We start from the raw sequence: 15,554 nt of genomic DNA on the forward strand, positions 1-15,554 counted from the left end.
TTCAGCACGGCACCATTCAGAATCTAACAATTACATGTCTTCTCTTTCACGAGTGCTAATGAAGAAATGGGTTAATTGCCAGCCAACAGGTAGACCAGATAGTCAGCTCTCTTGCTTCATAGGGGGCGCTGGTGTAGATGTGATAGCACCCCCTAGCAGGTAATCATGGTGCACTGTGGGAGATAGCTATCGATGACGGTGATAGATGTGTGACTACCACGATGGTGAGAGTATGGTGTGGCTGTTATCATAGCGGTGTTTGTAAACTTTGTATTTGTTTTCGGAAATATTTTTTAAGTATTGGTGATTTATGGGAGTAGCTTTAAAGATCTTAAGGAAGTAAAAACACAGAATATCAAAGAAGTCCCACTTAGATCAGATCTCAGTGAGTAATGTGAGTAAGGTCTTTCACAATAGTGTTTGTTTGTTGGTTTGTTGTTTAATGCTGCACTCAGCAATATTCCAGCTAAATGACAATGGTCTGTAAAAACGGTCTGGACAAGACAATCCAGTGATTGATATTATGAGCATCTATCTACGCATCAGGGAGTCCTGGTTTCATTCCACCAAGCACCAACGATCATAAGCCAATGTATGGGAGTTACAATCACCTTAGCGCTAAGATCGCTTTGGAAAACGGGACCCTGAGATTTGGCTGTTAGACAATACACTGCTGAATATTTAAACCATAATATGATCAAATTGAATAAATGCTTACTCACCTGTATATTTCTGAGGAAAATGAAAAAATGCTACCAGAATCTCCTAATTCTTGTCTTACATTGGCTAAAAATGTGATTTCATCATGAGTTTTCAATAAATGAAGTGCTTGTTGTAAAACTGGTTCTGGTACCGCTATGTGGCGAGTGGCATCTGAAACAGAACAGATTCAACATGAGGAGCAGGTCATCAATGACAATAGGGAAAACCACACATTTATGTCATGCAATGTTTATGGAACATGTTACTGTATCAACAAGTGGCCAGTAGTGGTTTGCACAAGGTTTTCAAATTCACACTAGACAGGATTATGCCTGATTTTCAAAAATATTCTCATGGCTGTAAAACAATGTGCAGTTAAGCATGATGACGCCCAGTTTCTATTGGCTAGAGAGTGTTGCTACACCACAGCTTATATCACATCTGGTACACACAACTCAGCAAAGGAAAGTATCAGCAACAATTCATATTTGCCAGAACCACATTCTGATACATCAGTAAATCTGTGAACTATGTCAAACAAATCATTTTCTCAAAATTGCATCCCTTTGTTTCTAATCTGTAAATACTCATTTCAAATAGATTTACCCTGCAAAAACATGTTCCATATTGTTTTATCCCATTCTGCAACTAAGCCTTAAATCTAAAGCCCCTATGCAATAAGCAATTATTCAGTCTACTGGTAAGCCAGGATAATTTGAGTTGTGGCCTGACAATTAACTCTGTATGATGATTATGAGGTCCTCCCACTGGAGCGTACCATTATGAAGAAAGGGGTAGCGAGAGGTCAGGGACAAGTACTACGATGGACATGTGCATGTCCTGTCTGGGCAAAATAGCACATAATAGTACATGCTGATGTGAGTTACCCGATGACTGAAAACGGTGACAGCAAATTCGTATAGATAACAAATCTGAGAAGTACAGTGACAATGATGGGAATTCTTTCTCCGTGTAATGTATGACATTATATAGGCCAATTCTCGAGGCTGAGAATGTATGATTTGGCCATGCTTACATAGCTTTGACGTGCGTATTTGTTTGTAATTAACTTCTACCAAACAACTTTTAGAGAATTCTGGTATAGACTTGTCACACCGACCTGTTAATAGTCTTATGAGCAACACATATGTCCACGGGCGCGTAGTCCATTACATCGCCATGACCTGCATGTGCACAACATGTGTACACCCTCTCTACCTGGACCACATAACAAACCAAATGTTGGCCCAAAATCCGTGCACCGCCTTCATGTCTCCAACACATTTTTGAGTTGGTAAAGTTGTCCTGGATTACCAGTCGTAAGTTAACCTCACCCAACAACAGTCCATATATCAGTTTATCAACACTAAACATACTGAACATGATGCTAAGAGCCAAGTTTCCGCAAGTAGATTCAAAAGTGTTTGCGACAGACGGTTTTCCATGACAATACTGTGATAGTTATGTCAGTAATCAAAATGGAAATAAACGCAAATGCAAATAAAAATCATAAGCCCAGTGGTTAAATTACATAAAATAACCATTTACAAGTCCATGATTGCCAATCACCTTGTTCACTTAGTAACTTTACACTCCATGTCCTTGTAATCAATCACTCTAAGCCTACAAAGAAAGCCTGCAAGCCTTAGAAGTGCAGATAAGCAAGTCATTGCCCCAAGAAACAAAATGGCAGGTTTTTGAATGAATGTAGTACTACTATCCAGACCACTACATTTAACAGGTAAGTGATAGGTCCATACTCTGGTTGGTGTTATCTGTTCTAACAGTTTCAGCTTTAATCAGAACATGAAGGGAAACTTGTCTTTCTTCTGTCATTCTTCTGTCACTCATCTGCCCAGTGTTATACTGCCACAACTTATTTCGGACCTGCGTATGGCTCAGCCATCAAAGAGTAGTTGTGAAAACAACAGTGTGATCAAATTTGCTTCTGGCACTTAGCTCACATGTCTACAGCTATTAGTACTCATGTTTCTGTAAGGTTGAAACACCAAATTTTATTGTTATTGAAATAATCTCAAAAACAGAACCTTTAACATTAACCCTTACAGTTCGCTGTTTGTAACAGATGTTAAAATGTTGAGATGAGTCACAAAAATTCAAGCATAATCCCTTTTTTTAAGGTCATGATAACAACACAAATGAAATACCTTATCGGACATTTTTAGCATGAAGAGCCATGTGTCACAACTTACAGAGGTAACCAGTTTCAATAGTCAGAGGGTTACAACTACACAGTTTCTTTGTCAAAGCATAGACCCTGTGTTACATTTAGGACTGGCTGAAAGGATCGCTAATTGTGATATTGTGATGAAGTAAAGGTTATATTTCCGACACAGACTTGTGAATAATGACAATTGTTGAAGATGGAAAGCAAGCGTCTTTGTGGCATCTCGAATGTCCACAAAGTAATCTGTGCATAAATGTGTCACTGGTCACCATTGCATTGAAATTTGTTGACTTCCTTCAAGACATACTTCTTGCATAGTTGCGTAAAGTTCCTTCTCCGATATTTATTGATAATTGATTGATATTTGATTAGCGATTATTAATCTCTATTATCTATATCGATAGCCAGGCCTAGTTACAATAGTAGTCACTGTCATACACTTGCTCTGACAAGGCCCAAAGCAGTACAGATCTAACCACATGGGAGAAGTCATTTTGACAAGACCTGTATCATATCCTATGCTTTTACCTATGATGAGGTTACTGTCAGATTAATATGCATACTCTTGCATCAACAAGGCCAAAAGTAGAACCAAAGCAGTTCCAAAACTGCCTGCAGGACCTATGTGATCAGTGTTTGCATTGAACTGTCAGTGATTGAAATAAAATGAATAAACACGAACTGAATAAATATCCAAATAGAATTCAACAATAGCCAATATACACACTGTCTGTTCAACAATACAAAAATCAATACCATCCAATGATAAAATTGTACCATGATGTATAAATAAATATCCCGCTAACCATCCCATGGCTGTTATTCCTGTTTTGTACACTGCAACAACTATATAACATTGTCCTATCAGATGGTCTATTATATAATGATGATTGCTTCTCTTTAATTTCTTCCCTACATGATTAACAGACAGTTTTAATTTGTTCCTCTACATAAATATTGCTAATAGTCTGTAATTAGTGCTGGCGGAAGTACCTACACACTCACATTGCGTGCAGTTGAAGCCGCAAGGATTCATTTATCTGCTAGCTTGCACCGGAGGGATTTGCCATATTACAGCTAACACCCCTAAAGCTGTGACCTGTTTTCATAATACACATTCGATGCGTTTTGAATAAAAATAATTTCTTGCTATAGACAAAGTTCTTAACCTCCATGGCTATATCTAACCAAAGTATAGTTGAAAACTTAGAGAAATGAACCTCATTTTTGTACCTAAAACAAAAGATTTGTCACAGCTTTGAAAGTTGTGGTACTAATCACAAAAAAAGTTTTTTTCTACCTCAAAAGAGCATTTAAACAACCTCTTTGAGCATATGTTGCATGAAACCTGAAATACAAGATGAAACCAGTGCTATTGCAGAAGTCTTCTTCAGACATTTACACCACATGACCTTGTTTAGATCAGGGAATACTTCTTGCTGGCATACAAATAACGGAAGAGACAGTGCACAAGTTGGTGTCAGCTGTACCGGTGTCTGGTTAGCTCTATATCCAGGGTGTCTTGTCAGCTAATATATCCCTTAATCAATACCTGGGAAGAGTGAGTGAGTGAGTGAGTGAGTGAGTGGGTGGGTGGGTGGGTGGGTGGGTGGGTGGGTCGGTTGGTTTTGGTGTTTGGGTGAGTGAGTGAGTGAGTGAGTGAGTGAGTGAGTGAGTGAGTGAGTGAGGCAAAACTGTTTTTGTAGGCATGACACTGTATGTAGGCAGAACAGTTCATGAAGGCAGAACAGTACTTGTATGTGGTGGGTACAATAGTTTGTGCGAATAGAACATTTTATGTAGGTAGAACAGATTATGAGGGTAAAATAGTTTATGTGGGTGGAACTGATTATAAATACAGGACAGTTTATGTGGTTAGGACAGTGTATGTGGGTAGAACATTTATGTGGGTAGAACAGTTTATGTGGGTAGAACAGCTTATGTGGGTAGAACAGCTCATGTGGGGAGAAAAGCTTACATGGGTAGAACAGTAGAACAGTTTATGTGGGTAGAACAGCTTATGAGGGTAGAACAGTTTATATGGGTAGAACAGTTTATGTGGGTAGAACATTTATGTGGGCAGAACAGTTTATGTGGCTAGAGCAGTTTATGTGGGTAGAACAGCTTATGAGGGTAGAACAGCTTATGAGGGTAGAACAGTTTATGTGGGTAGAACAGCTTATGTGGGTAGAACATTTATGAGGGTAGAACAGTTTATGTGGGTAGAACAGCTTATGAGGGTAGAACAGCTTATGAGGGTAGAACAGTTTATGTGGGTAGACCAGCTTATGTTGGTAGAACGTTTATGTGGGTAGAACAGTTTATGTTGGCAGAACAGTTTATGAGGGTAGAACAGTTTGTGTGGGTAGAACGTTTATGTGGCTAGAGCAGTTTATGAAGAGAGGGCAGTGTATGCAGGCATGACATGTATATAGGCAGGACGTATGCAGGCAGACAGGTTCTGTATATACAGGCTATGTAATCACTGCATGTAGTACGGACACTAAGTGTAAGCAGAAGATGTTCCACTGAGCTGGTTCACCAGCTGGTCGGCCAAGACTGGAGACTAATGGCAGGCTGTTATCATGTAAGGTGCTCTATGAGACTCCTACATCTGTAGGCCTTGGATTACTTGTTTATCACAGGATAAGCTTGCTAAGTGTGACAAATAAATTACACTGTGAATGTTCTCCTAGATTATACACGGTTGTCCATCTTTCCACAAGTCTTTGAACATTGACTTCTAAACTGTGCAGTGTCAAACTCTACGATGATCCCTATCAGATTTGTGTAAAATGGGAAAATTTAAAGCAGCATTTGTAAAGAATACCTTATATTCAAGACCAATGCATCATATCAAGAAATTCCTAGAAAACTGTGAATACTAAAAACATGTTAACACTCACCATGCAGGAATATACATGTTAAAATCACTGGTAGAAATTATGGACCATCCCAACGATCATGCAGGTAAATTGTCTAAAGTATTTACCAGTATATTTGTAATCTTAAACAAAACGCTACTGCCACCCGAGACCCCTTGACTTTCACTCACTACAACTCATATCATTGTCATGCCACAGTAAAGGTGAAAATAGGTACCATATTCGACGTAATAAGCGCCCAGGGCACTCTCAAAATTAGAAATAGGGGTTTCTTATTAGAATATTATTTGGTGAAAAATACAAAGTTGAAAGATACATTTCGTGCTTTATGCTGACAGCCTGAATATTCGACAGATATATTGTTCCAGAATTTAATTCCCCATAATTAAGGGTGCATATAACACACGAGTGTGTATTATACGCGAATAAATAAGTCTTGTGTACATTGATCAATCGGAAGGGGTGCTAATTGGGATTGTTCACAAGCCAATATACAATGTATTAGCAAATATCATCGTGGGCTCTTATTAAAGCGGGGCGCTTATTATGTCTGATACGGTATTTCTGTTGCAGAGCATTTATATAGCTCACATGTCTATTTCAGTCTTATAGGCTGAGCCTATTCTCAATTTTTTACACAAAAAATAAACTTAAAGATGCATTTGAAACTATACTTATTTCAAGCCTTTGTAATTGTACACCAATCTTTCCAATTCTCCTAATAAATCCTGAGCATCAGATTTCCCTCCAGCATCTTACATACTGTAAATGAAAATCTGATCTGAAAATTGATTTGGCCATGCCTAACACTAAATAACATCAAAATGATTGATGCCCATAACGGGATTCCTAACAAATCCCTCATGTCAACGAGATCTGTCATTCCTATGACCAACACCAAATCCTGAAACAAGCCTAATTCAGTTGAAAGTTAGTGTGAGGACTCAATCCATATACAACACCTTGCATTAAAATCATTTCCAAACTACACGACATCAACAGTATCAGCTCTACATTTCAATTCATTTCAGTAACTGTCACCATCTGAACCTCAAAGCAGCCAGAGAGCTCTTCCCTCTTCTAGCACCTGATAAAGTTTCTCCGTGTCCCCAGCTGAGATGAAGGTCAAAGGTGAGATGTATAAGGAGCGAGTTACAGTAATTAACACTAAATTAATGAGCTGCATCAGCTGATGGGACAGAGCATGCTGTAGACGCATCACAGATGGCTGCCGACTCCTCTCAGTCAATGGATCAAGTGTTCCTTTTCGGTGTGCACTTAGAAATCAAGCTACCAACTGTTTGTGAGAATTTGCTAATTTTAAAAGTTATTTCAGTGTCTCTGAAATCTGGTTAATTGAAAAGAAAGGTACAGTGATTTTTCAAAACCTCATTTCAAACCCCAATGCCAGTTGCTGTCTTGCCTGTCCTGCTGTTGACTGCAAATGCTAATTACTTAGTGACTGGCATTGTTTTGATTTTCGTATTGCAAGTTATTGCAATAATGATTCATGTATTGCCATAGGTATAATATAGTGCATGCCTGATTGTATCTGTAATTATGGAGAAAAACACAATACCATAGGGCCTTAGCCCTTTGATGATAACAACATGATCTCTTGGTGATTTCCATTGCTTTTGGGTGATGTGTCCTTTATTTCTTTGATGAAGAATATAAAGACAAACCTTCGATCGGTTTTAGGCTCATTTCTCGTGTGTTTCTGTCGGTTGTACAACTTTGTGGAAGCTTGCACCAGTTTGCATTTGCAGTAAATGACATCATATGCACCATTAAATTTGTATGTTTGCACACTGTGATGATTTTGAAAAATGCAATGTGCCAGGATTTTCCAAACAAATGTCAAATGTATTCATTAGTATTGCAAATCATGGTAAACCGGTATCCAAGTAATATGCCTCTATAATTAATTATTAACCAGGTAAATAAAAAATTATTTTGAAATGTCTCATTATTACTTATTTATGATACATTTCGGAATTATAAGAATGTGCATATACATTGTATCACATCCACACAAGAGACATGTTTATCCTGCTACATTATTACTTGTCTCCCTGGAGAGTGTACAACCTAAGCTGCAAGCTAGGTATGAGACTGTTGGCATTCACATAAATAATTCAATCTACCAGATACCCATCTCAGCTGGATGGACAAAAGTAATTCATGACAAGGACTATTAAAGATACAACTTTATAATACATACCCAATGTTTCAGGGCTACTTGACCCTTTGTCAGGTAAATGGTCAAGAGTGAGTGAGTTAAAATTTAAAGTCTCATCAGCATTATTTCAGGCATACAGCGACAAAATGGTCAAAAAGTGGCCCTGAAAGGTTGTGTATGTACTAAAGAAGTTGTTATCCAAAGTAGTCCTTGTCATGGTTTCATCCAACTTCTCAGTGCCTGTAAAGACTCTCAAAGGTAATTCAATTGGAAAACATCCACATTTAGTAAGACAAGCAGTGCATTAAAAAAGGGGGACTATTTCAGCAACTCAACTGTACAAACAAACACATTCCCGCCACTCTCTCCATATGAAAATAACTTTCATCCAGCCATGTTTTTATATACTTCTGCACTGGTGAACTTCCAGGTCTGAAATAACCCATCATTAAGACAAATCACACCTTTTTCCAATGAACATCTTGAAAATGTTTTCCATACAACTAACGATAGACTGATTATCCAATGCTAGGATGCAAGCAAAGACTCTGCAGTGATTTGATGCAATACAGCATCTTGCACTTAGTATGATAATGTTAGGGCAATGATGGCTTCTTTGAGCCCAAACAACATCACTTCAAAGGCCCCAAATGGAAGACAGCAATTTTAGTATCAAGGGCAGATAACTAATGGCCACTTCCTGTGATATAATGGTATGAGGTATTCTGAAAATACCCACCATGATTTGTATTATGTCAGTGATTGCAACAGTTTCTACAACTATCCACTGATAAAAGATAAAGCATTCACACCATGGTCTGCATGGCCATTTCAACACCTTTCTGAATAATTTACAAGGGGACTCCATGCTGATAGCTGTGGGCAAGATTGCTGTGTTGCCAAATGTCAGCAGAATGGAACAGGTCACTGACCAGGAAATAGATCTCATAGGTTAATACAAATACAGTATGAGATCTCATTGGTAACTAAAATAGGATGAGCTCTCATTGGTTAATACAAAACATCATGATATCTCATTGGTTAATACCAACATAGGATTAGAGCTCATAGGTTAACATGATTATAGTATGAAAACTCATTGGTTAATACCAATATAGGATGAGGTCTCATTGGTTAATACCAACATAGGATTAGAGCTCATAGGTTAACATGATTATAGTATTAAAACTCATTGGTTAATACCAATATAGGATGAGGTCTCATTGGTTAATACCAACATAGGATTAGAGCTCATAGGTTAACTTGATTATAGTATGAAAACTCATTGGTTAATACCAATATAGGATGAGGTCTCATTGGTTAATACCAACATAGGATTAGAGCTCATAGGTTAACTTGATTATAGTATGAAAACTCATTGGTTAATACCAATATAGGATGAGGTATCATTGGTTAAAATAAATATAGAATGAGTTCTCATTGGTTAATACCAGTATAGGATTCTATATCATCGGTTAATACCAAGATAGGATGAACACCAATAACGTATCAGAACCATACAAGAATACCAGTAATGTCTGGTCCATTCATGCTGGACGGAAGTGAATGGAGTCTGATGCCATAGTCAGCATTACTACAGCTAAATAAAGGCAGTCTGTATAGCGAGAGTGAGTTGGACAGAACACCACTTTTAATAGTAAAACAGTTATATCATGGTATGTCAGCTTAATGTGAGAGCCGAGCCTGAAGTAATGCAAGTCATAGATGTATACTATGGTGAAACCCACAAGCAGGTCTATGGTGCCTTAGACGACAGGGCCACCATCCCATTGCCCCAAACCCCCTCTGTCTCACCCAGCAAAGGCTAGGAGACAGAGCCTTGACCAGACAAACCAATGGTCGACGGAGTGAGCAACAATACATGCTAGTCCAATGACAACTGATCTGGTGGCCATGCATCTGAACATCATCGTTACAAAGTAGAATCAAGCCAAGCAGTTTGGAAATCTTGAAATATCTACAGACAAGTAATGATGTTCTAAACATTTGAGCCTATCATTGTTATAACTCCACTGTGAGTCTTGTCCTTGTTTTGGCATGGTAGCTCTGGATGTCTTGATGAACAGTTGACAAGGATCAGTTGTAAATATCTAACCTTTCATTCAAATGAGCTTGACATTCTTATAGATGACTGCAATGAGAATTTAATGAGGAGAAAGACCACCACCAGTCTGCACATCTGCATTCATTATCTGAGACAATGTCAGTGAAAATACAGAAGCGATGTAATTATACACATAATGAGAGTAATCTGTGAGGAACACAGCACTGCTGTGACAATGGCATAGTGAGAGAGTCAAACCGACATACATGTAGTACTACCAAGTGTATACACGAGTTTCACGAGGCTCAAGGAATGATGCTCTTACACACCAGTACAAATCCATGGTATTTATCATATATCATTAATATTAATTACCGGTATCATTAATGAAACTTAAAATATTCATTCCATAATATGGCTATAATGAGGTAATTTCAACTACTTATAGGTTTAAGAGTATCTACTATCTGTAGTCATCTGTTAGATGGAGTGTTTACTTTTGTAAACATAAAACTGTTTATCTGTACTAGAGTGAGTGGAGGTTTTTTTATGCTGCAAATTTTATGCATAGCAAAGGGTGTTACATACTCATCTGGAGCTGTTCAGTCCTGGAGCATGAGCATGCAAACTGCTTGGGCTACAAACAGTGTTAGAAGTTGGGATGTTCTTGAGATCACTGACCAGTTTTTGTTCAGATTTGTGAGGACCCCGAAATCATTTCATCCTCAAGGGTTGCTGCTCAAAGGAATCTCCTAGACTAAATTATAAAAATGTCATAATTTAAGCAGGATTAAACAAAAATTCTGCCTGGGCACCTCAACTGGAAAACAAAGATGGTGGCCACGGTGGACAGGGGCAGACATGGGCGCCATCTTTGTTTTCAAGTTGAGAAAACATAGTCAGAAGTCCTGCTTAAACTATGACATAGGAGGACATGGATTGCCTTGTTGATTAAGGTGCCATGATCCACTAGTTCAAACCTGACTAGGCAGGGTACACACTAGAGGTAAGAAGGACACACACTACAGGTAGGAAGGGCACACACTACTGGTAGGCAGGGCACACACTAGAGGTAGGAAGGGCACACACTACAGGTAGGAAGGGCACACACTACTGGTAGGCAGGGCACACACTACAGGTAGGCAGGGCACACACTACAGGCAGGCAGGGCACACACTACAGGCAGGCAGGGCACACACTACTGGTAGGCAGAGCACACACTACTGGTAGGCAGGGCACACACTACTGGTAGGCAGGGCACACACTACAGGTAGGCAGGGCACACACTACAGGTAGGCAGGGCACACACTACAGGTAGGCAGGGCACACACTACAGATAGGCAGGGCACACACTACAGGTAGGCAGGGCACACACTACAGGTAGGCAGGGCACACACTACAGGTAGGCAGGGCACACACTACTGGTAGGCAGGGCACAAACTACAGGTAGGCAGGGCACACACTACAGGTAGGCAGGGCACACACTACAGGTAGGCAGGGCACACACTACAGGTAGGCAGGGCACACACTACAGGTAGGCAGGGCACAAACTAGAGGTAGGCAGGGCACACACTACAGGTAGGCAGGGCACACACTACTGGTAGGCAGGGCACACACTACTGGTAGGCAGGGCACACACTACAGGTAGGCAGGGCACACACACAGGTAGGCAGGGCACACACTAAAGGTAGGCAGGGCAACCTTTTCTGACCTTCCTGATGGCTCAGACAAACGAGATGGAAGTGTCTGGCTCAGACAAACGAGATGGTGTGTCTGGCACTTGGTGAGAGAAGCCAGACAAAGGACGAGGTCTCCATTGTGATAACACACTTTGTAGCATCAATTATTGTATCACCGAGAACCCTTGAGGAACGCCACGGATCTGATTGATGTTAGCAACTTGCCCTTACCTAGCTCTTGTATGGTAACATGTGGATCAACTATTAGTCATGCTGGATAAAAATATATTTCAATGGGAAATGGGACAAAAACAGAGCTTAGTGAATGGATTTTTTTTTGCTATAGTCAGCAATATTTCAGTTTATGCACTGGCCTGTAAATAAAAAATCTTGGTCAAGCCAACCAGTCATTTTAGTTTGCTCTTTCTTCAAGTATGTGGTATTGCGGTATTTGTGGTATCTTCCATATATAAATCTAAGTCAACATCTCACAGTTGAAGGAAAATAATAAGGTTTTTTATTAGAAAACAAGTACTCCTTTAAGATTGTCACCAGCCTCAAGACAGTAACCTAGAGGTTGAGTCAAACCCTGAATACTTTTGATAATTTGTAAAACCCATTCACTCTAGAAGTTCTTGGGCAGTGCTGACTGAAGATCAAAGCATTGTCTAATCATTCAAAATACCCAGGTTCATTCCCTGGTTTGCTGCCCATGTGTGACTGGGATATTGCTTAAAAAGAACAAAACCCAACTGACACAATCACATCACATTTGGATGCTGAGCCAAATTCCCCCTTCTGCATGCAAACAAAAAGATGAAATATCTGCCTCGGACATTTGAGCAAGAGAGATTGTCCCCCTTGCCTCAACATGAAGGATCTTGAAGAACTCAGAAGGCACTTAGCACTTAGAGACAGCTTTTACAAAACGCTCAAATGACTCAAGGTGGAACTATCAAGTTGGCTGATAACTGCGCTGTGGAATTTCATTCATAAACTACAGACATTGCACTTGTAACCACAGTTTGACAAGGGCCCCGATAACACTAGTGTTCCTTGCTGCTCACACATTCTGCTCCACACAAAAAAAACTCAACATGGCAAGGGGGAGAGCTATTGGCTGCCATTTATTAGAGACTTATAACACTGGTTATACCTCAGACACACATGACCCGTGGAGCCATCGGAAGCTCTGTAGGATGGTAGCTAGGGATCATAAGAACAATCTATCATTCAGCACACATGCTGTTAAGATTTTGAAGAAACTTTAAAAAGATAATTTTACTGCTAATCTCTGGATGTGTTGAAAATATTTCAGCGCTGAGAGCAATAAAGTTGGAATAGTATCTGGTATCATGGCGTCTTAAATTTGGGAGCTTTCTGTATTAGCAAGATTGTTCACACATATGGCATGTATAGCAATGAACGTGAGCAGTTTCACTTGCATGAATTTACAGACATATATATTAGCTGACAAAATGGTCTACTTCAAACTGACATATGTTTGTTCAAAAAGGTTTTCTGTGAAGTTCATTCTCAGCTTCTTTCACAACAATGAATAAACACATCTGATGAGTATTTTGTGCATGTCTTTCAAAGCTCTTCATTATCACATTTCATGTACTGTATTTGCCATAATAAGCAACCTGGGCACTTACAAAATTGACAAAGGGGAATACAAAACCATATACAAGTTAAATTTGTTGTTAAAGATCAAGCTGTATAGAACACACTTAGTTCAAACGTCCATGAAACTCGAACATTTTTTATAATAATTACTTAGCAATTATATACCCAGTCTACTCTTCTGTGCCTTCTGTTAAATACATCTGTAACATACACAAGACAGTTCTGACCGATGGGCGCTTATAGGGATTACCTACAGACTGGTCCAGAAGATGGTCAGCCGACACTTTTTGAGGGGCGAATACAGTATATTTTCTCTCAAACATTTGTTTACCTCCTGTATATTTTATCTTGACAAAAACAACTATAAAACATTTATTCTCTTTTCACTAAAACCTCATCTTTAAAAGTGATTTTTCATTTTCATTCAAAATTCAGAATCCAATTGATAAATCTTTTTTTAAAATATGAATCATAAATAACTCCTATTCTAATCTTTTTTGAAACTCTGAAACGTGCAACGTAGATCGTGTTAGGTAGGCGGAGCATGTACTGTTTTGTTGGTAATCTAGCACCTACGACTCGACCTCCGTTAAACCACTGATCATCTATAACGCTCATAAATTATTTGGACCCCGAAGGTAGCATTGTAGCGAGGGGTCACTGTATCAAAGACTGATATTAGAACAGAAAAAACACACATTAGTTCTAGAAAGCTACCACTGCACAGTGACATCCTATTTGTGAGCAAGCAGATTTGTGTTCAAGACGTTTATAGTTAATAATATGTGATGTGCATTCAGGGTTCGAAACTAAGAGAAGTCCTTGAGGTTAGCTCCTATAGTATTTTGAATCTGGTGACCCCATCAATCTGTTATACTCAACAGCAGTGTTATGACAAGGTCTCCTTAACTTCCATGCTTAATCAAACATTGACATCGTCATATTTTACAGGTGTACTTATACAAAAGTTTAGGGTAGTCACGTATATAAACCAAAAAAACTATGAATTGATTATGGCTACCCTTATGGTCATAGGGGCGGTCGGGTAGCCTAGTGGTTTAAGCGTTCGCTCGTCACGCCGAAGACCCGGGTTCGATTCCCGACATGGGTACAATGTTTGAAGCCCATTTCTGGTGTCCCCCGCCGTGATATTGCTGGAATATTGCTAAAAGCGGCGTAAAACCATACTCACTCACTCACTCACTTATGGTCATAAATGTGACAACGGAATTTCAATCCACAATCCATCACACCTACAAGACTGGGTGAAACAAGAGCTACCATACACCCAGACATTTCCTGCTCCGTTGACCTTCACCTTGGTCAAGCCGTCTGCTACGGTAATCAATACATGAAGACCCAACTCTAACACCAATCATCAAAATTGATTTGCTATCACGCAATAAACATATTGCGGTATTCTTCCTCAGATCTGTGAACCAGCATTAATCGTCATTTCAAAGCTGTGAAAAAGTGCAGAAATTGATTCGAAAGGCCATATTGAAGTCGGCTTGTCGGTATGTCAGTAGAACTATACCTGCTGCGACCGCGATGCAATCAGGTGAACGCGTGTATTCACTCAGAGTCGATTGATCCATCATCAAAGTTGCATGGGTGTGTGGTGTGCTGCATCAGCGTTCCTGTGGAGGATGACTGCAAACACCCACCGATGCACACAAACTGTAAACATTGTGCTGAGATAAAGAAATTAAATTCTGCATCAAAGGCAACGTTTATATACTTTCACATTTTCAGTATTATTTTGCACTTTCTTGCTGTGTTGGGTAAAGACAATGAACCCAACTCTGTAATCTATCAATCAAAGCCACAGTGCTCTCAACATAGAATATAACACATTGGGATAATTCTTTCACATTCAGGAATTGGATAGTGGTTCTGGGTCATGTCTGCAATAGTCACATATACATAGAATAGTCACAAAATGATATATTAACCAGTGGTATTTTTAAACATCAATAACATGCTTTGTTCTTAATCCTTTCTCGTCACTGAATATACAGCTCTAAATACCACGTATCCTACTTATTACTTCCTGGTGTCAGGATGGTGTATATAAGTCATTACATTATGTCAACGTGTATCAACACACTGACTTACTTCCTGGTGTCTGGATGGTGTATATAAGACATTACATTATGTCAACGTGTATCAACACACTGACTTACTTCCTGGTGTCTGGATGGTGTATATAAGTCATTACATT

At 39.3% G+C, this 15,554-nt stretch overlaps 1 protein-coding gene across 2 annotated transcripts in view; it reads right to left on the bottom strand.

The window, feature by feature from the left end:
- The window catches only part of LOC124127008 (protein kinase C-binding protein NELL1-like), a 126,078-nt gene that overhangs the window by 25,636 nt on the left and 84,888 nt on the right, over nt 1-15,554 (bottom strand). For both annotated transcript variants that reach the window (XM_046490504.2, XM_046490505.2), the window contains exon 3: nt 723-873. In XM_046490504.2, coding sequence (XP_046346460.1) covers nt 723-873 — 151 coding nt within the window. The remainder of the gene's footprint in view (nt 1-722; nt 874-15,554) is intronic.

The sequence above is a fragment of the Haliotis rufescens genome, unplaced genomic scaffold (assembly GCF_023055435.1).
Source record: "Haliotis rufescens isolate VD_foot unplaced genomic scaffold, xgHalRufe1.0.p SCAF_5, whole genome shotgun sequence".
Taxonomy (NCBI): Eukaryota; Metazoa; Mollusca; class Gastropoda; order Lepetellida; family Haliotidae; genus Haliotis; species Haliotis rufescens.